This window comes from Coptis chinensis, chromosome 9 (genome assembly GCF_015680905.1).
Source record: "Coptis chinensis isolate HL-2020 chromosome 9, ASM1568090v1, whole genome shotgun sequence".
Classification (NCBI taxonomy): Eukaryota; Viridiplantae; Streptophyta; class Magnoliopsida; order Ranunculales; family Ranunculaceae; genus Coptis; species Coptis chinensis.
Genome location: NC_141464.1, coordinates 70,928,375 through 70,953,821, shown reverse-complemented (window position 1 = coordinate 70,953,821; position 25,447 = coordinate 70,928,375). Strand labels below are relative to the sequence as shown.

The following is a 25,447-nucleotide window of genomic DNA, read 5'->3' as shown; positions in this document are numbered from 1 at the left end:
AATACCGTTTTGCATTCCCAGTGACTGTAGAGGTCCAAATTCAAAGGTCATTTTCTATACAAATATACACTATACTGCATATACTGCATTGGAATTTGTGCGAGTATACACTGTATTATATTTTTCTGGGTGAAAGTGGCCCCTGAGCAAATGCTTAGGCAGATGCCTCTTTCCTTTTAATTGATGGTTTTCCAAGTCTCACTTCATTCTTTTTAATTGATGTTTTTTCCAGGTCTCACTTCATTTCAGACTATTATGATATTATGAGTGCAATATGAGTTGGTGTAACAAAATGGTACTATCATGAGTGGTACTGTCATTAGTGCAATGATGTGGGAGTTCAACCCAAAAGATTAAAACATCAGACCGTGCTTACGATTCTCTCGGAGGCGCTTTCTGATGGATGTACTTGAAAGTCATTTCTCAATTGTGTAAATATAACTTTTTGAAAAAAAGCTATTTATGATAGAACAAGAAACTTTTCTTTTGCCTCTTTAACTTTTGAAAGCATCCTCTCTCTCAAGGATAATCTATGGTAACCACATACTTCAAATTGGGTTCAATTTTTAATGTAAGAGATGAATGTCTTCATCAACAATCTGAGTGGACCAATACTAAAACAGATTGGTGATTGTGTTCATTTGTCATATTTGAAGTTTTGAAGTTGAGTAAAAATAAATTCAATGGAAGCATACCATCTAAATTAGGCAATTTGTCTCACATTCAAGAGTTACTCGACTTGAGCAAGAACCTGGCTCCATTCCACTTTTGTTTGCTCAAAATGGGTAGCTTAGAGAATTTGAATTTGTCACACAATAAGTTGTCTAGTTCAATTCCATATTTATTGGTGAATATGCTAAGTTTAATTTCGATCTGTTGATGTATCTTACAATGCATTAGAAGTTCTGGTTCTTGACAGCAAAACTTTTTGTGAGGCTTCAGCTTAAACATTTGTTAACAACAAAGGCTTGTGTGGTCACGCAAAAGCTTTGCCACCTTGCAAATCTTTGAAAATAAGCAAAGGTGTAAAGGGAGGAGTTAAACCAATTAAGATTGTCATTTTTTGTCTTGTGGGATTGTTCTCTATTTTGATTGTAATAGTTGGAACTTGGTCCATGTTTTATAAGAAAAAGAGAGTTCAAGAGGAAGAGGCAGGAGCTAGATGTAACAATTTATTTTGTATTTGGAATTACAATAGAGAATGGTATATGAGAACATTATTGAATCACTACAAGGTGGTTTTGTCAACATGACAAGTAGTAGTTATAAAGAAAATTCACCCATGAGAGTACGGTGAAGCGATCAATTTAAGATCATTCCAAATTGAGGTACACGCATTAACAGAACTGAGATATCCAAGCATTGTGAAACTTTACAGATTTTGTTCACATATTTGATACTCATTTTTGATATATGAGTACCTGGAAAGGGGTAGCTTGGATTTGGGTTTGAAGGTCATGTATCGTTTAAATCTCTTATATCATCTGCATGCATTTTCTAGCTTGATGTGTTTGAAAGTGAAAATATTACACTACCGGTCCCGTGATGATCAAACTGGTTCAAATGTTAGACAACTCATAAACTTACTGTGTCACTTGCCTAATGTGGAACTTCTCCTTGAAAATGTAAGTCACCAAATTCCAATTTGTTTTCGCTTTTATTCCTTTACTAATAAGAAATCTTAACGTCCTCCGTTTACTTTGTCCTGTAGAGCATGAAGATGGTGGCGCACTTGATGTTATTCCTCAAGGTAATCTGTCACGCCTGAAGTCAGTCTAGCATTTTCATGGCAGCGCAAACGAGCTGTGTTTGGTTAACTTTCTGTTAAAGAATGCAGTAGCCTTGGAAAAGATGACTATCATTTCTTCATCGTAGTTGTCGGCTGATCCAAAGATGCAATTTGAGGTAGCTAATAAGTTATTACTCCAAAGAAGCTCAATATGTAGTGAAATTGAGTTCTCCTAAAGCGATTGCTGTTTCTATGATCATTTTCTTTTTCATAAGTTTCTATAAAAAAACCGACATATGAAGTGGCTTTACTTATATCATCTGTTATGTATATCACTAGTTCTTGAAATCTGGTATGAGATGTTCAGTCTTCTAAATGCAAGAACTGATGAGTTACCGAAATGAGAGCTTCAACTGGAGAGCAGCATCTGTTGCTAGTTTTGTTTTAAATCTGCTTTGGCAGAACCGCAGAAGTCTGTTTTGTTTAAGTGGATTCTAAGAGCCAGGAACAAAGAGGCGCATGAATCACGCCATTGGCAGTCCCAAGACCCCAAACTGAGTTTCTGAACTCTATTTGTATTTCGCTTAATTGTGTAGAGTGTTGACACAGTAAGTTTTATGATCAGACCAATACAACAGCAGTAACATCATTGAACTTAGACGATCAACAATCAAAGTAGTTCGTTGACGTTGATTAAAACTCATCTTTGCTCCTGAAATTACCAATCAATATCTATCAGTAATTCAGTATTGGTCAATAAGCCTTTCAGAAAATTTGACATCAGATAGAAAAATTCGGGCTTTATATAGAAGTACAGAACAACTGGAGTGGCCGAGTGGGTAGTTGGTATTAAGCCGAGTCAGATTAAGCCCAAAACCCGACCCGCACCATTTTACCACCCTCAAAACCTCTGATCTCTCCGTCAGACACTCTTTATCAGCTTCGAAGAAGAAAAGTGTAGAGACCCAAAAACTGGTTTGTTCCTTTCATCTCTCATAATCCTTTGTTTGAATGTTCGTATGTGTCTCCAATTTCCATAGTTACAATTGTTGCACCCTTGCACTAACCTGTAGTTAAGACGTAGGATTGCCTTTAAAAAATTTAAAAAAAAAATGGCAGTCCTAGATCATTCCATTTATTTCATTGTTACTGTTGCAAATTTGTACTATAACGTAGTTAAGACACTTGTACTTATCTAAGAATAATATTGGTAGTCTTACATCATTCAATTTGGGAGAAAGTTTTGCCTACAGGCTACAGCTAGTTTCCCCCACAGTGCCCAAAGCACGTTTGCCTCTAATCACTCAGGATTTATGTTGAGAGCAAAAATGTTGTGGAAACCCAAATGGCAAACACTGGAGCAGGTTATATTATGAATCGAAATAGTTTCAATAGAAAATGTTATTTTTCGTCTAAATCAATCATAAGTATGGAGTGAAACGTACAGGATTGAACTTGTTGAAACTTGAAACATTTAGGAGGGCATTTATGCTCCCTTTGCAAATGCTATATTCTTCTGTTTATATTTTCATTCACTGTGGAAAATAAATGTTGCAGCATCAACTTTTAGGAGAAAAAAGTAATCATGGGTGGAAGTGGTTCAGTGCCGAATTCTAGAAAAAAGGAAATGAGTTTGGGTGGACAGAATGGCGGTGAGGATGTAGATAGGATCAGCTGTTTGCCTGACAACATTCTTCATCATATTCTCTCCTTTCTTCCTACAAAATATGCTGTTGGTTCTAGTGTGCTATCAACAAAATGGAAATACCTTTGGACTTCAGTTCCCAAGCTTGAGTTAAGTGATAGTCTGTTATACTCTACTAAAATCAAGAGCGGGGATCCAATGGTTAAGGCAAGCTTCATGAATTTTGTGGACAGAGTGTTGCTACTCCATGAGGCATCAAGCATACACAAGTTTTCTCTTGAATGCGCGGAAGCTTATGATGTTACTCGTTTTAATGCATGGATCTCTGCCATACTAAAGCGTAACGTTCAAGAGCTCATTCTCTCTGTTTGTATGGATCCCTTTGTGTTTCCTCTTTGCCGTTTCAATTGTCAATCTCTGACAACGTTAAAAATTGATGTAGGAAGTGCTTGTTTTTGGACTCCCACCTCAATGTGTTTTCCAAAACTGAAGGTCCTAAATCTTAAGGATGTCATCTTTTGTGGTGACCTCTCAATTCAACAAGCCTTTTTCAGCTTCCCTGTCCTTGAAGAGTTTCATGCATATTCAATTGAATGGGAGAAATTTAATACTGTCAACATTTCTGCTCCCACACTTAAGAAATTGATACTAGATGTATTTGATGATTCTTATACCGTTGAGGACTCTTGAAATAAATATTTATACTGAGAATCTCATATATTTCGAGTTGGCAAGTCAACTAGCATACTGGTATAACCTACACAACCTATCATCACTAGTTGAGGCACGTATCGGCTGTAAGTTTGGACATAATTATCATCGTATTAGTAAGTTTTTTGGGAAGATTTGTAACGTCAAGGTTCTACATTTATCTATCCATACCATTACAGTAAGTTTCCATTTTTCTTTTTTACATTTTCTTCTTGTTCAATTTTTTTTTTTTTTTTTTATTAGTAGAATGAATGGCATGAGAAAGAAACTTGTGATTTTCTAGTTCTATATATATATATATATATATGTGTGCTTTATTTGATTCCTGATCACTGATGCTTTGTGATCTGGCATGTCAAGGATTTCTTCGAGTTGGATACCATAGGGGATTATCTGCCAGAATTTGCCAGTTTAACCGATTTGAGAGTGTTTGTAGATTGTGATGATTATGAAAATAATTTTGATTTTGGATGTCTGATAAGCATACTTCACAAGATGCCTAATATAAATTCCTTTATTTTCGAGGTATGTACTTCAAGCACATACTTGTTTTTTTTCTTTTCATTTTCTTTTCTTTTTATTCTTATTTATTATATTTTTGTGTGTTTATTAGTTTATTACAAATAACTTTAAATTTTGAATCTTGCAAAATCTAAATTTGATATCCATATAGGCGCCTGTCAGTTGTGTACTTATTGAGCATGGTCCGACTCTTGAAATTGTTCCTCAATGTGTACAGTCACACCTCAAATCAGTTGAACTTAGGTTCTACACTGGAAGTGATTTGGAGCTATGTCTGGTTAAGTTCTTGCTGAAGAATGCAATGGCCTTGGAGAAGATTACTGTAATGGCTTCCTGGAATTTATCACGAAATCCAGAGATGCAAGTTGAGGTCTTTAAGCAGTTACTAAGGCTACCTAGAGGCTCAGCATGCAATGTGATTGATTTCTGCTAAAGCATTCACAGTATGATCGAACTTGGGGTGGTGTGTAACCCGAGTACAGACCTCTATTTCCACATGGTAATTTGCAGTAGTCATTTTTGTCTAATCTGTTTTTCTACCGTTGTAGTTGTATAAAGAGGTTAAACTTGTATTCAACACTAATTGGTGAACATGTACAGATTTTTCATGCCAGCCTATTAACTAAGCAACAGCCAACAGGGAAGTGGTCTCAGCATAGTAAATTCCTATCACTGCACTTTTGCTGTTCATAAGGACGCACCAGAGTAAGTGGCAGCTATGTGTATTGTTGATTGATGAATTGTGCTGGACTCGAATTTCTTCCAGTTAATGATAGAGTTCGGTGATGTTCTTCTCAATGTCTAAAACAGTGGTTTAGTGATTATAAATCTGATTGTATAAAGTGAAGAGTATGTTTAACCACACCTTGAATATTTATGATAGATGTATCCCTTTTTCTTCTATTTTCTCTTCCCCTTTAACTATTAACTGAACTTTTGTGGGAATGATGGCCTACTAGTGACAGATGTAACTTGAAAGAGTAAGATACATGGAATGGGTGCTGCTATGAATTATATTGGTAGAGCACCTTTAACATGAGTTTATCAAAGTGGCTAACCATGCCCCCCTAAGTTGGCATTCTTCCATTTATTTATCGATGTTGATAGTTGGAAATTCGAATCATCTTGCCTCTATTATGAGTTGTAGCCATGAAGTTAGTGGTGGTCTATAAGCAAAATGTCCATTCTGCTCCTACAAATTACAAATATCAATGTACACGTGTCAAAGCTAGTCCTAATTGGTTTGAAGGAGAATTTTCCGCCTCCAACCACAATGCTGGAAGGGCGTTTGCAAAGAGTTCCATACCCATGAAAATGTTTCACATTTTATGATTGTGACATGGGATTGTTAGAATAGTTGTATGAACACGGCAACTAAAGTGTAAGCGTAAGAACGATGGCAATGAATAAACAATGGCAAAGAATCGGAATAACCAAGCGGATTAGGCAGTGTCGCTAAGGAAAGATTTAAAGCCCTTCCAATGGTGCGAAAAGCAACAAGCGGTGCGTCTTTCTCACGATTCAATGGTTAAATGACTGACTTTGCACTAGAAACGGACTACCCTCTAGAACAACAATATAACTCTCTCTGGCGGTGGAAGAAGAGAAGAAGAAAAAGGAATTTGGTTTAAGTTTTCGTTTCTCGAGTTGAGTTTACGATCAAGTCTCATCTCTATGGACTCCACGGTCCTTTATAGAGGTTAGGAGGAAGAGAGACCAACTCCTAATAGAACACCAAAACTTGTCGCCAAGAAAAGGCAAAACAAGTTTAGGCTATTGGTCAAACCACTACCCACAACAAGTGAGCCCAAGCCCAAGGACCCCCACCCGATGTGGTGGATAACCAATGTGGGACTATCTACTATGCACTAAAGTGGAGAGAACACCATTTGTTCATCTCCTCCACTTTGCACACACACACACACACTAGTATTTAGAAATACATAAGAGATTCCAACAATCCCCCACTATTTCAAAATACTAATAGTCCCCACTATTTTGGAATAGGATATTACAAAAGAAAAAGAAATGGGTTAACGAAATGCCGGAGAGAATCGAAAAACAATGCATAAGATCTTTGGTGCTTTTACGGGGCTTGAACCAACCATAGGGTAACATGTCTTATAATGCATTGAAAGTGGTGGATTAAAAATCTTTGAACCAACATTCCCTTGTAGTAAAATAGAGGACATGCACCCATATGCTTTCATTCATTATATGCTGTTTTTCGCGGTATTAGCTTTTTTTGGTTTCATACGCTTTGTGTTCCATGAATGCTCTAGAGTACTTGCACGAATACTCATAAGACCGACCCAATTCTACATTTACGTAGGTGGATATCCATCAAGTGTACATTGCGGTTAAAATACACTATCTCATTATAAAAAATGGACTATGGATTCCAATAAGAGTAAAATAACTCCTTTCTCATTTGCAATTCAAGTTATACAAACTATACAAAAAAAATGCTATCTAGTCATAGGGTGGGGCGTCTCAAAGAAAGACAATAGCATACCAGAGCGGCGATGGGTGACTTGTTTTTCCCTTTGAACCTAATTCATGGGATCTCCAATCACATAGGTGGGGTTGCCGTCGGTTGTCGCCTCTCTATCTAAGGCAAAAGTCTCTCATCCCCCCTCGACGTATAACCACTTGCCTCCAAAGAAGTAAGGTGCGGTTAGACATGTGGCCAAACTAAGTCCAACCTAACATAATCTCTAGCAGCCGCTTGATTAAGTTATATCTCAACTTACATGTATTCTTTTCCCATTGCACATAAGATAACATGTCTTAGCTATTGCAATGAGACAGTTTGCAAAGCATATACACATCGGGAGGCGCTTTAGAGCCATGGGAAGATTTGCCAAGAGGTTGCTAACCCACTTTCGGCATCATCACATGCATTTTCTAAAGGCGATTAGCTTGGATGATATCCAAGACACTCAATTTTCACCAAAGGTAAACACATAAACATTCACTGGATCCAGTTTATAACATATTACCCTTCTAACAATGATGGAAATCTACTAAATATCAGTCCATAATCAATGGCTATGCTATAGTACTTGGATAATCTGACAATATACATCAAAGTTCCTTATAAGGACACAATGGGTTATCATTTCGAAGATGCCATTAATGTAGGCAATGTCATGTCTCACATACATTATCCATCAAGTACAATTGGCTACCAATGATATTGACATATTTAGTATGAGAAAATACAAGGAGATTATTTTTCATAAGATGGATATATGCCACAAAAGGTGTTAACACATGCTTACTATCGTAATACCCATACTTTTCAATGAAAAATATTTCTACTAAGTGCTATAACAATATAATGAGACCAACATGAGTTTTAATTCCTATATTCACCAGTCATTCAATTCTGTAGTGCCCGAAATTCCCCTATACCATCCGGCCGGTCTGGTTTAAGGTACGATGTGGCCTTCAACCATATTCAAACGTCACCATCTTGACAACTGAATATAGCAGTTATAGAAATGAGTTTAACAACATAATAAACTATTATTTTCAATGACAGTTTATGATGTGTTTCAAATAGGAATTTCTCTGTCTCATACACATTCTCAATGCTAGCACTCATGATATTAAATCATCTAAACAAAGAGATTAACACATATGTCTTGCTTTTACTCTAAAGAAAGTACACATTTTTTATCAACAACGGTACTTTGACATCCATATGACACTAATATGTTGTTGAATTGCTCATGCCATTTATAGGCTTGAATCAACTCATACAAAGATTTAACTAAATTGTATACCTTCAGCTCATCACCTGGTACTACTTGGTATTGTAGTTCCGCACAACTACTCAACTAGAGTCTTTAGAATTCTGTAAAAGAAATTCTAGTTATATGAGCAAGGTTTCAAAATAGTATAAATCTTGTCTCTGATTAAAACCCCTTGGCTATTATTATTAGCATTGTATTTTGCAATACAACTATCACGTTTTAGTTTTCTCTTGAAGATCCAATTCAACCTATATATAGATCCCCCAATAAATCAAGAGTCCAGTTTAGAGGAGTTGTATCCTTCAAAAAGGACACTTCTCATAGACAGACAACTTCCTTATAAGTTAATGAATCTTCCTCAAGAAACATATAAACAGCATCACCGCGTGAATGGTGGAAATACTCATTGATAGTCTTCCAAATTTCTTGTGCAGAAATAATGGGATTATCTTATGTTGTTCATTATGAACATTCGTCAAAAAGACGAACTTTGACGTTTTTCTTGATAGAAATCTCATATTTGACTCCCACAAACGTAGGAGAAAGGTCTACAACCATATAGGGTTTGATAAACCACAAAAGATCAATAAATATTCAATCTTTAATTGGTTTCTCTACCAAAAACGAAATTATTAGAAAATTTCTAAAGTCATAACCCAATAACACAAACAATAACTCAAAGTAAAAGACTTATCTTTTTATTGTCGTATTAAAGCACTCTCCTTTGTTCTACTACAAAACTCTTTCCTTAAGATTGTTAGAATAGTTGTATGAACACAAAGAACTAAAGTAGAACGTAAGAACGATGTAGCAATGAAGAAAAACAAGGACAACAAGAATCGGGAATAACCAAGGCGGATTAGTCGTCCTTAAGGAAAGATTTAAGCCCTTCCAATGGTGCGAAGGGCAACAAGGCGTCTTTCTCACGTGATTCAATGGTTAACAAAGACTGACTTTGCACTAGAAACGGACTACCCTCTAGAACAACAATATAACTCTCTCGGGCGGTTGGCGAAGAAGAAGAAGAAGAAAAGGACCGGTTTAAGTTTTTCTTCTCTCGAGTTGAGTTTCGATCAAGTCTCATCTCTATGGACTCACAGTCCTATTTATAGAGGTTAGGAGGAAGAGAGACCAACTCCTAATAGAACACTGAAACTTGCTGCTCAAGAAAAAGGCAAAACAAGTTTAGGCTATTGGTCAAACCACTACCCACAACAGTAAGCCCAAGCCCAGGCCCAAACCCTACCCGATGTGGTGGATAACCAATGTGGGACTATCTACTATGCACTAAAGTGGAGAGAACACCATTTGTTCATCTCCTCCACTTTGCACACACACACTAGTATTTAGAAATACATAAGAGATCCCAACAATGGGATTGCATTGCGTCTGTATCTTTGTTTTGTGACAGCAACGAGTATTGGCGAGATAGAATGGGAAATTTACTTGAAGCAGATCGACATTGCTACTTTGTTGGTTACATCCTTTTTTTGTCGTGCTACCTTTGTTTATGTATCTGTGTGTGCGTCTGTGTGTGTGTTTCCCTACAAATTATCCTGTTTATAGAACTTATCCTGTTGGAATTTATCATTGCAGACTTTTAGTTAGGAGGAACTGCATGAAAATGAATACAAGTTCTTTGGCATTTATGAAGCCAGACCTGCTTTAAGGACAGGATAGTGGTGTGAGTGAAGATAGGATAAGTTGTTTACCCGATAGTATACTTCGTTACACCCTCATTTCTTCCTACAAAGTATGTAGTTGTTATTAGTGTATTATCAAAAAGATGGATATACCTATGGGCTTCAGTTCCTGTTCTGGACTTTGATGACAATCTGATGCTTTTCAAAAGTTCAAATACAGAGAGAAGTTGTATTAATAGCTTCGGGGACTTCGTGGATAGAGTCCTTCTTCTCCATGATATTTTAAGCATACACAGGTTCTCCCTCGGATGCCTTGACAGGGTTGATGCATCTCGAATTAAGGCACGGATATCTACTGCACTAAAGCATAACGTTCCAGAAATTTTTCTTGGCATTAATTAGTCTACACGATCCTTATATTCTTCCCAGTGGCTTCTTCACTTGTGAATCATTGAAGGTATTAAAAATAAGAGACGATTTAGTGGGTTTGTATTCCTTTTCCAATCTTCCTGCTTTGATTCATTGGTCAAGCCTCAAGTTCTTGCATCTTGATTCTGTAAAGTTCTCCTCCTGCCAATCTAGTAAGGAAGTCTCTTTTATTTTCCCATGTCTCAAAACACTTCTTATAGAAGACTGTAAATGGGGAAAGATCAAGACCATTCACATCTATGCTCCCGTACTTGAGAACTGGATTTCGTATGATAATGAATCTTACTGGCGTGGTTGTGAGATAAAGGTTTACGCAGGGAGTGTCAACTCCTTAGACTGGCGAAGCGATCTGAATAATGAGTTATCTTTATTTATACGACGTGACCTCCCCAGCTATTGCATCCATTGACATTTGCAGGTTCGATGAAGGTCACCGTTTGAGTAAGGTTCTTAACACGGTCAGTAATGTCAGAGATCTAACTTTATCTGACTCTGCTGTTGTGGTAAGTCTCTTTCGTTCCTATCCTTTCAATTCAGTCTAATAATAGAAAAGCTCAAAGCATGAAAAACGAACTTTTGGGTGTGATGTATATAGGTAGTATCTTAAGTTTTCCCGTTTTTGTTCTGGTTAACTGAATTACTGAGTGCTGATGCATTGTGATTTGGCAATACAAGGTAATCTCCGAACTAGATCTCCTCGATCATCTGCGTGCATTTTCTAGCTTGTTTGTTTTAAAAGTGACAGTAGGACTTTACCAGGCCTTTGTAGATCCAGTTTGTTTAGATCTCAGACAATTCATCGACCCATTGTGTCACTTGCCTAGCGGCGTGGAACTTCTTCTCTTTGAAAATGCAAGTTAGCCAAATTCTTGTTCATTTAACTTTTGTTGCGTAATTGCGTTACTGTTACTAATTAATATTTGGGTTAACGAGTATTTCCTCCCGGCAAATTAGGGAGAGACCCTAATTTCCCATCTAGTGGGGAAATCCTAATTGGCTCATCTAGGGTAAATACTCGTTAGCCCTTAATATTTCACCAAGTTGTGTTGAAATCCTCTCTGTCTATCTCGTTTTAGGGTTCTTCCGACAGCGGATTTGAAGAGGATGCACTTGAAGCTATTCCACAATGCAATCTGTCACACCTGACATCAGTTAAACTCAAGCATTTTCACGGCAGCATAAATGAGCTCTATTTTGTTAAATTTTTGTTGAAGAACGCCTTAGCCTTGGAAAAAAATGACAGTCATTTCTTCTTCGGCATTATCCGCTGATCCAAAGAAGCAATTGGAGCACTACTTACATAAAGGATAGAACTAAAACGCATGGCCCAACACAAAAAAAACGTCCGAAATCCATTGTGATTGGTTGGTAGAAATAAAATAAGAAGTCAAACTCTCTTTCTATCTCCTCTCTCCTGTTTTCTCTCTCTACACCAGCAATCACAGCCGATTTCGGATGGTTTTTTTGTGCTGAGCCATTTGGTGTAGTCACCCCCTTACATAAATGCCAGTATATCACATTTTTTAACTGTGATCAATTGTAATAGAGCACACTTTTAAAGTCAGATTAGGACCGTGTTCTTTACTTGAACCATAAGCACACGCTTTTAGTACCTAAAACTCGTGATCTATTAAACCTATAGACCACGATTTTATAGGAATTACTAATTCTTCACGGAAGCTCACCACGTAGTGAAATTGACTTCTCCTAAAGCAATCGCAAGTGTCAGTTGAAACTCAAACCATGTAGTAACTCCAATATCCTTCAATATTTGTCATGTTCTGATCACATTTTTGAGGAAATTTTTGTGATGTGGTTGGTGACATTTTAATTGGCGTTCATTTCATCCCAAGGTTATGTACATTACTAGTTCCGGAAATCTAGTTGCAAATACCTGTTTTCTGACATGTTGTGAGTGCATCTTACTAATATTCTTGCTCCACAGTCCACAGTCGAAGCCCATAAGCCCATTCGACCAACTTAAATAATCTGACCCGACCCGTTTCCACATACAAACTGACACCACCGGTCCTCTAAATCATCAGGAAGAAGAAGAGTAGGCAAAAAAAATTTGATGTTTGTTCTCTATCTCATTTCATTTATATGCTTGCATTATGTCTAGTCCTACTTGTTATATGTATTAGTTTGTTGATAAACATGAGATGAAGGGCTTCATGGCATTATTATTTTTGTTGCTTTCATCATACTTGCTTAAAGGGAAACTTAGATGTTTCAATTTCCTTGTGTGAATTTCGCATTTCTTAAAGGGCAATTTAGATGTAGTTGAGTTTTAACCCACGATATTTTTATGTTGATTCTTAAAGTCTCAGCAGTTTTACCATTTTATTAGATAACGTTTGGCACTTTAGCTTCTTAAGTGGACGACGGCCTAGTCCTCAAAAGTAAAATGTATTAACGAGTGAAATCAATTGCTAGTGCTACAATAGTTTGTATAATAATGTGGTTCTCATTTCATTTAACTGACCGTGGACTGGGCGTGGAGCTGCTCTAGAGAAAGCATGCCGTGTGGCCATATTTGCCTCGAATTGATATCGAGTGCAGGCCTTTCTCTTCTTAATTTACAAACTGGGCTATTTTTGTCACACTTTTTAATGTGCACGTTCATGTCTTTCTCCTTGTAAGATCTTGCGGGTGTTTGTATTGCAGTGTAGAAAATAGGAGGAGAACGTAGTCATGGATGCAAGCGCTTCAACATTGAGTTGTGAAAGCAAAAGTGTGTGTGAAGGATGTAGCAGTGGTGTGAATGAAGATCGGATCAGCAACTTACCTGACCACATTCTTCATCACATTCTTTCTTTACTTCCTACAAAATATGCAGTTGGCACAAGTGTATTATCAACAAGGTGGAATTATCTTTGGACTTCGATATCCTCTCTTGACTTTTGTGATACTTTGTTACAATCAGAGAGGACAGTCTGTACAGATGAACATGACATGATCTTCATGAATTTTGTGGACAGAGTGCTTCTTCATCATGATGCTGCATATATACACAAGTTCTCTTTACTATGTAGGCGTAATCTTGATACATATCGTGTTAATGCATGGATCTCGTCAGTTTTAAGGCGTAAAGTTAGAGAGTTGGATCTCTTGTTTTATAGGAGAAATGAATCTGTGTTTCCCCGTAGTCTATTTACTTGTCAATCACTGACAACACTGACAATTCAACATTCTGTTGTGAAGATTCCCCCTTCAAGTGTATTTTCTTGCCTTAAGGTCTTGTTTTTTATTGATCTTAAGATTTGTAGTGACGAAGGGATTCTGGAAGTGACGTTTACTTGTCCTAAGCTTGAGGAGTGTAATATATTAGAATGCCAATGGGTGAAGATCAAGACTGTCATAGTTTCCGCTTCCTCACTAAAGGCACTGACAATATCTGATTATGAAGACGATGTTGATGATTATGAGATTAAGGTTTATGCAAAGGGTCTCATATCCTTAGATTTGGAAACCAAACTCTCACGTGAATTATCTTTATACAACCCATCATCAGTAGTTGTTGCGAGCATTGATATTTTCGAAGCAGATATTAACGATCGTTCAAGTAAGCTTCTTAGAGGGATCTGTAATGTAAAGGATCTATTGTTAACTGATACTTCCATTATGGTATGCTTACTTCTTTCACTATTTTAGTTTACCCAGTTTATATCTGAAACATTTACAGAACGGGAAATTAACGTCTGATTATTCAATTCGTTTCATTTTCTTTGCATGCATTTTAGCGTATTCGTGAGTATTTAAGAATTTTCATGTTGGTAATTCCAGGCTCTCTCCCGTGCAAATCTTCTACATACATTTTCAGACTTGAAACATCTGAGAGTGTGTTTGTACACTGATGAATTCGCTGGTGAATATCTGAGAGAGCTACTCTGCTGCTTGCCTAATCTCGAAACTCTTTGCTTTATGAATGTAAGTTTTCAGATCTTCAGAAGATGTCCGGCCTACTTATTTCCTTGCTATATACTCTCGGTGCCTACTATATTAGATTGACGTTCTTTCCCTTGTTCTCCCCACGGTTGTAGGAACTTGAATTATGTTCATTTGAAGAACATGGCACAATCCCTGGATGTGTTTGTTCTCATCTGAAGTCAGTTGAATTTCGCGAGTTTTACGGGTCTGAGAATGAGCTGTCGTGGGTTAAGCTTTTACTGAATAATGGAAAGGCCTTGAAGAAACTGACTGTTATTTCTTCTTCACAGTTGTCTGAAGATCCACAAAGGCAAATGGAGGTTACTAAACAGTTACAAATGCTACCTAGAGAATCAAAATGTTGTGTAGTTGAAATCTCCTAGAGCCATTGTAACTTTATAAGTATACTTTACGTCTGTAAGTGACAATTTCCTTGTTTCCACCTTTTCCAGTCATATTAATGATATTGCTAGCACATTTGTCTAACTTGTGTTTCTGAAATTATTGAGTTGTGAGTGCGCAGTACACTGTTCTAGATTATGCGCAATTGAAACATGTGGATCATGATGACATGATCGTAAAAAGATTATTTAAGTATTTATGGTCTAACAATCCACATCAACTGCGCACTATTATAGTTTATTTTGTTCACATGACCGCATGGTTCTCGACTAGGGCAGGGAATCAGGTTGGGTAGATCCGAATCTGACCCGACCCGATTACCGAATATATCGGGTTCGGGTTGATTTTTATATCCGTATTCGGGTATGTCGGGGTTTCGGGTTTGGATATAATTTTTTGGTTTTTTTTTTTTTTAATTTTTAGTATTATCCGATCGGATTAGTCGGGTTCGGATATTCAATTTCGGTTTTAATCGGGTTCGGATATTGTGAAACTATTCGGATTCGAATTTGGATATAGCCATATTGTGAAACTATTCGGATTCGAATTTGGATATAGCCATATCCGACCTGAATCCGACCCGATCCCTGCCCTATTCTCGACCTTTTCATGGTTTCAAAGTGGCTAACGATGTTACCATATTCTTCTATGCCTCCTATGACCGTCCTCTTGATGTAGTCTACGCCTCTATGGCTTTAAAACCAACCTTTCTAAATCATAGAAGTTGGAGATGTAAATAATATTATATAGATTTGACGGAAAAAAAAATTGGTCTGCAAAATAAGACTTCTTCTTTTTACACTCATCAAAAATTTAAAAGCACTCTTTCAAACGTTCTGGTGTATCATTTATCACTAGCTAGAAACTTTCTCTGGTCAGTTGAAATTGAGCAACAACAGTTTACAGACGCAGTCCAGTTGTTCTCATCTTTCCACATTCAACGCCCACACTACAGAGTACAGACGCGGCAGCACACACATCCATTCAAAGCCCATTTTCAAAACCATGCAGCGTCAAAAAGCCCACTAGACCGACTTCGGTTTTAAAAGTTATTGACCCGACCCGACCGACCCGTTTTCGATCCTAATTGCATACTGAAGACTGATGAGTGATAAACTGAAACCAACAATGAAATCTGAATGGTCAGGAACAAGAAGAAAATAGAAACCAATAACTGGTTTGTTCTTATCTCATTCGGTTTGTCTTATTTGTTTTTTTTTTCCTTCATTTATATGCTCATGTTACACTAGTATAAGTAGGAGTTTACTTGAAAGTTGAAACACTTGGAAGTCTTAAATGCATTTTCATATCTGTAAAAAATGTAATGAGCAGATTTTCTGCCTACAGCTGTTTTTAACCACAATGTTGGAAGGGCATTTACGAGCTGTTGCATAAAATACTTATGTATGTACCCACGAAATATATCTCCGGTTTATTCATTGTGTACTTCTTATTGTATTAAGTCAGAATCACTTGCAACGGGTTCTTGTGCAGTGTGAGCAAACTAGTTGTAGAAAATGAAGCTTTTAGCAAAATGATTAATAGTATCGGGAAAATGTACTTGACCTGTAGTTATTGAAGAAGCTTTGAGAACGAGTGGAGTCTTTATGCATTAGGTTGCTGTTCTCATGTACTTTCAGCATGCCAATTTTTTATGGAGTTAATTTTGTTCGCTAATTTCTTCTTATAAGACTATACTGCATTTTCTATTGCAGATCTGAACTAAGGTGGAACAACATAACCATGGCAACTACTCCGCCACTAAATTCTAAGAAGAAAAGGTTGGTTGAAGAACAAAATAATGGTGAGAGAGAAGATAGGATTAGTCATTTACCTGATAGATAGCATGCTTCATTACATCCTATCATTTCTCCCTACAAAGTATGCAGTTGGTACTAGTGTATTATCAACAAGATGGAAGTACGTTTGGACTTCAGTCCTGACTCTCGATATTAATGATTGCCTCTTATTCTCCCCAAGGTTGAAAAGAAAGATAAAGGATAAGAGCTTCATGAATTTTGTGGACAGAATGCTTTTTCTTCGTGATGTATCAAACATACGCAAGTTCACCCTACGATGTGATTACACATGATGCATCTTGGATTAATGCATGGATCTCTCTACCTTTGTAATTTGTAAAGTTCAAGAGATTTTTCTCTCCATTTGTCTGGAACCTTATATGCTCCCATTTAGCTTCTTCAGTTGTAAATCATTGAAGATTTTGAAAATCGATTCAGACTCGGTTGTCAAAATTCCCACCATTATCAACTTTCCTAGCCTTAAGATTCTGCAGCTAGATTTTGTACCTTTTCTTGTGACCACTCGAGTCATCAAGTCTCTTTTACTTGCCCGATTCTGGAGGAGTTAGAAACACAATGTTACTGGATGGATATCAAAACTGTTAACATCTTTGCTCCCAAACTTAAGACATGGAGAGTAGACGACTATTCATATAAGGGTGACAATGATTTGCGTGACTGTGAAATAAAGGTTTATGCAGAGAGTCTCATAACATTTGACTTAACGACTAGTCTGTTGTATGAGTTTTCTCTATACAACCTAATCTCGCTAGTTAAGGCATCAGTTGATATTGTAATTTCTGAAGAAGTGGCTACGCGCAAGTAAGCTTCTTAGGGGGATCTGTAATGTAAAACATCTAATATTATATGGTGCAGCTGCTATGGTAAGTTTCATTCAGTAACTTCAAGTATTCAAGATGAGCTTATGTTTCCTGCTTATATACGTAGTATCTTAACTGCTGATGCTTTTCATCTGGTACATCAAGGTTTTCTCCTGTACAGATCTCTCAGCCAATCTTCTTCCATTTTCCAACTTGATTCATTTGATAGTGGTTGTTGGATCACCCTTGAATGAGCGACGTGATTTAGGTGTTAGACAGTTGATAAACATACTGTCACTTGCCTAATATTGAAGCTTTTCATTTTACAAACGTAATTTCTAAACTCTAGTGCATTTTATATTTCTATGACTAATTTAGGTGAATGGTTTACTGTAATGGTTTTCATGTGTGTGGTTTTTAAAAATATATCTCAAGTTTTCATATAGGGAAGCCAGGAATGTGGGTTTGAGGAACGTGGTTGGACACTTATAGAAACAACTCCTGACTGTACTCTATCACGCTTGAAGTCAGTTGAACTGAATTATTTTTATGGGAACCAGAACAAGTTATTTTTGGTTAACTTTTTGCTGAAGAATGCAAGAGCCTTGGAGAAAATGACTATCATTCCTTCTTCATTGTTATCACAAGATCCAAAGAGGCAAGTGGAGGTCACCAAACAGTTACTAATGTTTCCTAGAAGCTCAGCTTTTGGTTTAGTCGACTTCTTCTAGGAAGTTCAAGTTTCAAACTTGTTCAGACACAGCAACGCAGATTCAATCAGTTAAGTGCTGAGTGCCAATCCAGCCTATATTTTCGTCTGATTTAATTTTTTAAGTATGGTCTCTATTTTATTTCCCCTGTTCTATCACTAAGGGCATCTCCAATGGGGGTGTAAAATTACACCTCCACCTAGGCTCCAATGTAGGTGCCATTAGGATTTTACACTTCTAATTGTATAGTATTGTATAACTCATAAATATCCACACTCTATACTCTCCAATGGAAAAGTGTAAAAAAAATAGATTTTAAACTCGGACGTCACTCCAAGTGACGTCCCTCTTTAATTTAAACTGGGACGTCACTTGGAGTGACGTCCGAGTTAAAAAATAAAGCTTCAAACGTGTGTTGAAGTGACGTCCGAGTTTTTAAGTTAAATAGACGTTATTTTAAGTGACGTCCGGGCTTTTTATTAACTAATAGCGAGAGGGTGAATTCCCCACCCTCTCTATTAGCTAATACACTATTACCTACGGTTTAGCACTCCCATTGGAGAGAGTTTTTTGATATTTGAGGTGTAAAATTTCCACTCTATACGGTTTACACCCCCCATTGGAGATGCCCTAAAGAGGTGGCACCACACCCCGTTTGTAATTTTCACCATTGTTTTTTTCTTATAAGAAAAAAAAAATTGGTGAAAAATTTGCTTACTAGCTAGTAAGCAAATTTTGTATTAATGAAAAAAGAATTGGGGAGAAAGGGAGGGATGAAAAAAGTGGAAAGAGTTCTTCTTCTTCATGATGCGGTGTACATACACAAGTTCTCTCTCTTAAGCGAGACAGCTCTCGATGCATCTCGTGTTAATTCATGGAGAACATCATTCTTGATTTTAATGTGGACAATAATTTGGTGTTTCCTCATAGTCTCTTTACTTGTGAATCACTGATGGTATTGAAAATTGCTATTGGTACTGTTATGAAGGTTTCCAGTTCAATTCCACATTAGGAAGTCTTACATCTTAAGAGTTAAGGTCTTGCATCTTAAGAATCTTATAATATCGCGTGACGACGTGCTTCAAGAAGTCTGTTTTTGTTGCTCTTTCCTTGAGGATCTTGTCCTAGAAGATTGCCAATGGTTGAATATTGAGACTGTCAACATCTCTGCTCTAGCACTAAAGAGCTTGAAAATATATGATTATTCAGGTTGAAGATAAGGTTTCTGTAAAGAATCTCGTAGCCTTTGACTTATCGAGCCACCTGCTGTCCTATGAACTTTCTCTATCCAACCCATCTTCATTAGTTAATGTAAGTATCGATGTTTCTAGTATGGACTGCCAATTGGGGAGGAAGTTTCTTCGAGGTATCTGTGGTGTAAAAGATCTGATCTTAACTGATATTTCCTTTATGGTAAGTTCTCTCTCTCAAGATTTGTCCATTTTATTCAGTCTGTTAAAAGATTTTTAGTATGAGAAGAAATTGACTTATGGTTGTTGTACTCGTTTTGTGTTTATTAGTTAGCTGCGCTCTTAGCATTGCAGCATTTTGTTTTGGTATTTTCAGGCTTTCTCCTGGGCAAATCTCACTGCGATGCTTAAATTTTCAAGCTTGAAACATCTGACACTGTATTTAGAAACAGTGTATTTTACTGTTGAGAATTTGACAGAACTGCTCTGCAACATGCCTAATATTCAATCTCTTCTCTTTATAAATGTAAGCCCCAAAAACTTAAGTACACCATTATCTTTAATTGATTACTTCTTACTTTATCAATTTTTATAGTTACCGTGCTTAGGTTCTGAATTTGCATTTTGATTTAGGCACATCGTTTTGCATTTGGAAAACATGGTTGGACACTTGGAACAACCTCTCAACCTATTTTGTCAAATCGGAAGTCAGTTAAATTTGATGAGTTTTATGGAGTTGAGAAGGAGCTGTCTGTCGTTGAAGTTCTTTTTGAAGAATCACGAAGGCCTTGGAGAAAATGACTATCATATCTTCATCAAAGTTATCCAGGGGATCCAGAGAGAGGAAAATGGAGGTTAATAAGCAACTGTCTATGCTTCCTAGAGGTTCAACACTTTGTGTAATTGAGTTCTCCTAGAGAAATTGGGAGATTAGTAATTTTATGTGATAGTGTACTTGTGCAGTTGTGCGGCTGTTTGGCAACCAGTAAGTGTTGATTGCCAGCTCCTTTTCATTAACTTTTACTCTGTTGTTCTTTGATATTAATGTTTTTGTTGCTAATTTACTTCATATGTGTGATTTGCGAATCAGGGCATTCTTATTTTGGTTGAAAAGTTAAGTAAAGTTTAGATCACAAATAATGCTGGTGTCTCCTACTATATATACATCTCACTTGGAATGACGTATATTTTCAAGCTTTTTTATCGGACAAGACCTGAGATCCACGCGTCCACTTGTTTGGTGTTATAATTCGGAGCATGGTGGTCTATCATTTTCGCAGTTACCGTGCCTTGTTATACTTTAACAGTGGTAAGTGGAACTGTGGAACACTATGCTATAATATATAATAAACTTTTGTCTCAGGGAGTTTCCTTCTAAAAACGATATATGTCTACATGTTCAGTATTATCTTTTCATCATTGTAAAGGAACAACGTTTTAGTTCTACCCTACAAATGGGAGAAGAGAATGGGTTTGGAAATAGGAAAGATCGAGTTCGTTGTTGAGCGAACTGCCTACGTATCTATCTCACTTCTGGAGGAGAGTAAAATCAGGTCTGACGTAATTTATGCAGGTGGTATTTATAGTTGTTGAGCATGTGGATCTGCGCGACACGTGTACTGACGAGTACAAATGTGTGGTGGAGATCAGGGATGCGTGTAGGGCTAGCGTTGGTAGAAATTCCGTAATGATGAGGAGTAGTTGCAGTAGTCAATGATTGCATCTGGACAAGGGATGATATCATGAGATAAAGCATTCTGAGTGAGTTCGTCCGTTTGACCTGCGTCGCCCTAGAGCGAGCTAGTAGGACGAACATCTTAGATTGGACGATGATGTCGTTGCTTGTAGTACGAGATGAAGTAGACCACCTATATGAGGCGAGTAACTTATGAAGCGAGTTCGGAGGACGAGGACATGAGGTCGGTAGGATATTTCTGTTTATGCTGGACACGCGCCTGATATTCATTAGATGTGAATATTACTCCCTCATACAGTCCCTTCTCATTAGGTCGTGTTGTACATAGAAGCGATGTGATGAGAGAGAACGGTAGCGCGTGTCTAGCATATATGAGGAGGCGATCTGATGAGAGAGAACGGTGGTGGGTATCAATGAGGTGGATGACCTGAAGAGAAAGCTGACCATGGCGAACGACTTCGCTGAGAAGTGCAGAAGTGTTACGTTGCAAGCTAAGGAGGCATATGAGGACATGCACCTTGAGCTAGAGGAGTTGGAGAAAAAGTACGAAGAGCTGCAAGAGGAGCATGATCGTGGGGCTTTGGGTGGTCTCGCTCGAAGATGAGAGTAATGCTCTCAAAGTAGTGTAAGCCCACTCACCGCTTCCTTTCCTCTACCGATCCGCCTTTATGTAGAGAGTTAAATGCTCAGATCGAAGTTGATCCTAGAAATGTAGGTCTTCAACTAGCGAGAAAATATTGTGGCTATGTAGCCTAGGAGCTCGAGAGAGCGTTGTGTGCTTGATAACGTTAGGAACTCATGAGAGTGTTGTAGTTCAAGTAAATGGTGGCTCGTAGAGAGCATTCTCGCGACCGAGGTGATCTTAGAAATGTAGGTTCTCAACTAGTAAGACACGGAGAGGTTATGGAGCCCGGAGCTCGAAAGTAAAGCGTGTTAGCTTAAGAAAACATGTTGCTTTCGCGGAGAGCGTGTTAACTTAAGAAAGCGTGTTGCTCGCGGAAAGCATGAGAGCTTGAGAAAGCGTGTTGTTGCTTCGTGGAGAGCGTGTTAGCTTAAGAAAGCGTGTTGCTCCGCAGAGAGCATGGGAGCTTAAGAAAGCGTGTTGCTTCGCGAAGAGCGGGGAGCTTAAGAAAGCGTGTTGCTCGTAAAGAAGCGTTCTCGCCGAAGTTGATCCTAGAGTTGTAGGTCATCAACTAGTAAGAATTGGAGAGGCTATGGAGCCTGGTAGCTCGAGTGAGCGTTATACTCAGGTAGGTGTCAGAACCCAAGTGAGTATGTCTGTGCTAGTGAGCTGGCGGCTCTAGTGAGCGTCCTGATTTGGAGATCACCGTCTTATGGAAGCGTTCTGCTCATGTGAGCTCGTATGTCAAGAGACCATTGTTGCTTAAGGAAGCGTTCTACTCCAGTAGGTCAAAGGACCTTTTAGCGCTTATGTAAGCGTTCTGCTCCAGTAGGTCAAGGGATCTTTTAGCGCTTATAGAAACATTCTGCTCGAGTGAGCGATGTGGCCTATGGGAGCCTAGTGCTCTTAGAGAGCATTCTGCACTGAGTCGGTCTTAGAAATATAGGTCCCCAACTAGTGAGAAGTGGTGGGCTATGTAGCCTTTTAAGCTCGAGTGAGCGTTTTGCTGTAGAGAACGTTTTAGCTCTAGAGAGCGTTTGAGTTCGAGTGAGTGTTTCTGATTTGGAAGTCGCGGCTAACAGCTAGCCTTGAATTGGCGTGACTGTAGCTAGCCCCAGTTTTGGAGCTTGATTGACCTGTACAAAATGCGAACTAGCACCAAAGAGTTAGTGCGAACTAACAGTAGTAATTCTGGAGATGCCTAGAGCATAATAACAAAATTGAACATGTTTAGATGGCAATAATAAGCCCTGGTCCGGAGATGGTTGTGGCTAGCCCCCAACTTAGAGCCTGATATGATAAACATGGGGCGACGCAATGATAATGCTAATATGAAGCGACGTCCATGCCATAGTGAGACCAATAAATTCACTAATGAAACGGTTGAAATAAATTTACTTCACCAGGTCGAGTCTTGCTGTATTGAATTCAAATAGACTTGAAATATATCAAAGTATATCGAATTCAAGGTATGTAACCGTAAAGTGCTCCACACAATAGTAAACGCAAATAGACTTATCTGATTGGTTAGCAACGACGGATCGGTGGATTTCTCATAGCTGGTGGATCCAAGATCCAAAGAAGGACACAGATGAGATCGCTTTCATTTTCTTCAGGATCCAAATCGAGGAACTCTGCAACAGTTTCTTACCAAGCAACGAGTTGAGGATTCTCTACTTGAACAAAAGGAGACACTTTCGTATAACAAGCATGAAGAACCTCTCTGGGCATGATATGGGTTTTAGGATCAACAGACGACTCTTGACCAAAAGAATGGTCCCAATTAAGATGTTGAAGCTTCAATTTGACTTTATATTCGTTACCCAGAGTTTGGTTTTTCAAGTAATTAGTTATTGAATCCACAGCAGAAATATTATCCATTGATGAAAGACTTATCATTTTCCAGAGATGCAGGTTTTAGACAAATGATGACTTCACACATGTTGTTGGTGTCGGCGTGCGAGAAGAGAAGAAAAGAAAGATAGTTCGCTCAGCTCTCGATTTGAGCTTCGAGGCCTGCCCTGCTTTGTGGGCTTGAGTAATTTTGTTTTTGTAAAGTGGTTTCTTAAGAATCGCTCCTATAGACGGCCAATGTAAAGGAGCCGTTTTAGTTCTACCTTACAAATGTGAGAAGAGAATGGGTTTGGAAATAGGAAAGGCCAAGTTCGTTGTTGAGTTTAACCGCCTACATATCTATCTCTCACTCACGGGGTAGAATCAGTCCGACGAAGTTTATGCAGATGATATTTATAGTTGTTGAGCATGTGGATCTCTTGCGACACTTGTGTACCGACGAAATCTGATATGTGGTGGAGATCGTGGGGATGCGTGTAGATTTAGTGTTGGTAGGAATTCGTAATGATGAAGAGTAGTTGCGGTGAGTCCGTGATATTGTGGTAAGGGGTTGTGGAAGTATGGCCCTAATAATGATTGCATCTAGACAAGGGATGATGTCATGAGATAAAGCATTCTGAGTGAGTTCGTTCGCTCGACTGCGTCGCCTCGAGCGAGCTCGTGGGGACTAACATCTTAGATCGGACGATGATGTCATTGCTTGTAATACGAGCTGAAGTAGATCACCTACATGAGGCGAGTCGCTTATGAAGCGAGTTCGGAGGACGAGGACATGAGGTCGGTAGGATATTTCTGTTTATGCTGGACACGCGCCTGATATTCATTAGATGTGAATATTACTCCCTCACAATCATGGTTCTCGAATCAGTGTTTAGGGAGTTCCCGTTAGACACGGGTACATTTGGCTACTACCAAACTTAGAAATTTATGGTCCTAATCACATAGCTTTTTCTTATCTAATAAAAATGAATGGTGTGGGGCTTGCCAGAGCTCCATTTGACGGCCAACATTGTATTTTACAAATTGTGACATGACACTTTCAAGTGAACTCAAATAGTATGATAGTTAGCTAAAAGTTGTTGGGTGACACTAGATCAGACTTACAAGTCAACATAGGCTGTTAGGTTTGGGATTCTGGATAAAATCCTTAAAAGGTTTGTGCCTTGACAGTTCATCACCGGGCCGGGCAACCCCTCGTTAATTATAATAATAAGTAATCTATATGAAGAGGAGGATAACTCCTGTGGGTTCTTTTAAACTTCCAATTGGGCTATCCCTTCATCAGCCCATGGGTTCTAACTCATGGTCCACCCCTACAATTTTACTGAAGTTGATAACTGCAACTTGCCATACCCTAAATATGTTGGTGGTGGGAAGTTAGAAATTTAAGGATCATCAAATTCACGTGTGCAACTCTTCAATGGGTCTCAACTCTGAACTAACGAAGTATGTATTAATTTTTCATGCTTTCCTGGTTTTGTTTTTAATCTGTTTGTGCTTAAATTGTATCCTCTTCATGAATTGCCTAAAGTTTGAGTAACATTTTGTGCATAATTGTGTTATGAAAATTTTCTTTTGCTAAAGGTTGTATGTTTACAAAAATTTTGTATTGCACTATAGCAGCAAGAATATTTAAAGTAAAGCTGGAGTTTGAAAGACTTAGAAATGGGAAGACAGAAAATCGGTGAGGGTGGAGACAGAATTAGCTTCTTACCCGAGGGAATTATTCATTGCATCCTTTCATTTCTCCCAACAAAGTATGCAGTTGGTACAAGTGTATTGTCTACAAGATGGAGGTATCTTTGGACTTTTGTCACAAACATTGATTTGTGTGATCAGCTATTGTTTTCTGATAGTATGAATGAAGAATTAGTGCATAAGACAATTTTCATGAATTTTGTCGAAAGAGTGTTGCTTCTTAATGATGCACCATTTATACACAAGTTCTGCCTTTCTAGTAAGACCTGTCCTTGATAAATCTCG

At 38.0% G+C, this 25,447-nt stretch overlaps 2 protein-coding genes and 2 long non-coding RNA genes across 14 annotated transcripts; all 4 read left to right on the top strand.

Annotated features, from left to right (window-relative positions):
* Positions 1 to 1,115: 1,115 nt before the first annotated feature.
* LOC147477773 (uncharacterized) lies at positions 1,116 to 5,510 on the top strand. 3 transcript variants are annotated; one of them, XR_015208997.1, is made up of 5 exons: positions 1,116 to 1,625; positions 1,712 to 2,704; positions 4,446 to 4,610; positions 4,759 to 5,106; positions 5,208 to 5,510. It is a non-coding gene; the product is annotated as an uncharacterized LOC147477773 (long non-coding RNA). The 3 variants fall into 3 exon arrangements; XR_015208996.1 differs by lacking the exons at positions 1,116 to 1,625; positions 1,712 to 2,704 and adding an exon at positions 4,069 to 4,263; XR_015208995.1 differs by lacking the exons at positions 1,116 to 1,625; positions 1,712 to 2,704 and having other exon boundaries at positions 4,069 to 4,610.
* Positions 5,511 to 12,463: 6,953 nt separating this feature from the next.
* On the top strand, positions 12,464 to 18,271 carry LOC147477772 (F-box/LRR-repeat protein At4g14096-like). 9 transcript variants are annotated; one of them, XR_015208537.1, is made up of 5 exons: positions 12,569 to 14,067; positions 14,227 to 14,370; positions 16,488 to 17,455; positions 17,558 to 17,723; positions 17,839 to 18,271. XR_015208537.1 is itself a non-coding variant. In XM_086583745.1 (4 exons), exons 2-4 carry the CDS (start codon positions 13,135 to 13,137, stop codon positions 14,751 to 14,753), a joined length of 1,347 nt encoding a protein of 448 aa, XP_086439871.1. In that variant the 5' UTR covers positions 12,464 to 12,516; positions 13,108 to 13,134; the 3' UTR covers positions 14,754 to 14,856. The 9 variants fall into 9 exon arrangements, 4 of the variants coding, with proteins under 4 accessions (XP_086439871.1, XP_086439873.1, XP_086439872.1 ...); XR_015208538.1 differs by having other exon boundaries at positions 17,574 to 17,723; positions 17,839 to 18,010; XM_086583745.1 differs by lacking the exons at positions 16,488 to 17,455; positions 17,558 to 17,723; positions 17,839 to 18,271 and adding exons at positions 12,464 to 12,516; positions 14,484 to 14,856 and having other exon boundaries at positions 13,108 to 14,067.
* An 87-nt stretch (positions 18,272 to 18,358) lies between these two features.
* On the top strand, positions 18,359 to 20,093 carry LOC147477771 (uncharacterized). The gene is made up of 3 exons (XM_086586078.1): positions 18,359 to 19,515; positions 19,669 to 19,818; positions 19,926 to 20,093. The coding sequence occupies exons 1-3, from the start codon at positions 19,300 to 19,302 to the stop codon at positions 20,091 to 20,093; spliced, it is 534 nt and encodes a 177-aa protein (XP_086442204.1). The 5' UTR covers positions 18,359 to 19,299.
* Positions 20,094 to 24,371: 4,278 nt separating this feature from the next.
* LOC147477770 (uncharacterized) lies at positions 24,372 to 25,164 on the top strand. The gene is made up of 2 exons (XR_015208700.1): positions 24,372 to 24,910; positions 25,085 to 25,164. It is a non-coding gene; the product is annotated as an uncharacterized LOC147477770 (long non-coding RNA).
* The last annotated feature ends 283 nt before the right edge of the window (positions 25,165 to 25,447 follow it).

What these genes read in the sequence shown, in the direction of transcription:
- LOC147477772 (XM_086583745.1), top strand. Translation starts at nt 13,135, where the DNA reads ATGGATGCAAGCGCTTCAACATTGAGTTGTGAAAGCAAAAGTGTGTGT. An exon ending in TAACTGATACTTCCATTATG is followed by an intron (nt 14,068 to 14,226) that starts GTATGCTTACTT and finishes TGGTAATTCCAG; the next exon opens with GCTCTCTCCCGTGCAAATCT. An exon ending in AAACTCTTTGCTTTATGAAT is followed by an intron (nt 14,371 to 14,483) that starts GTAAGTTTTCAG and finishes CCACGGTTGTAG; the next exon opens with GAACTTGAATTATGTTCATT.
- LOC147477771 (XM_086586078.1), top strand. Translation starts at nt 19,300, where the DNA reads ATGATTATTCAGGTTGAAGATAAGGTTTCTGTAAAGAATCTCGTAGCC. An exon ending in TAACTGATATTTCCTTTATG is followed by an intron (nt 19,516 to 19,668) that starts GTAAGTTCTCTC and finishes TGGTATTTTCAG; the next exon opens with GCTTTCTCCTGGGCAAATCT. An exon ending in AATCTCTTCTCTTTATAAAT is followed by an intron (nt 19,819 to 19,925) that starts GTAAGCCCCAAA and finishes ATTTTGATTTAG; the next exon opens with GCACATCGTTTTGCATTTGG.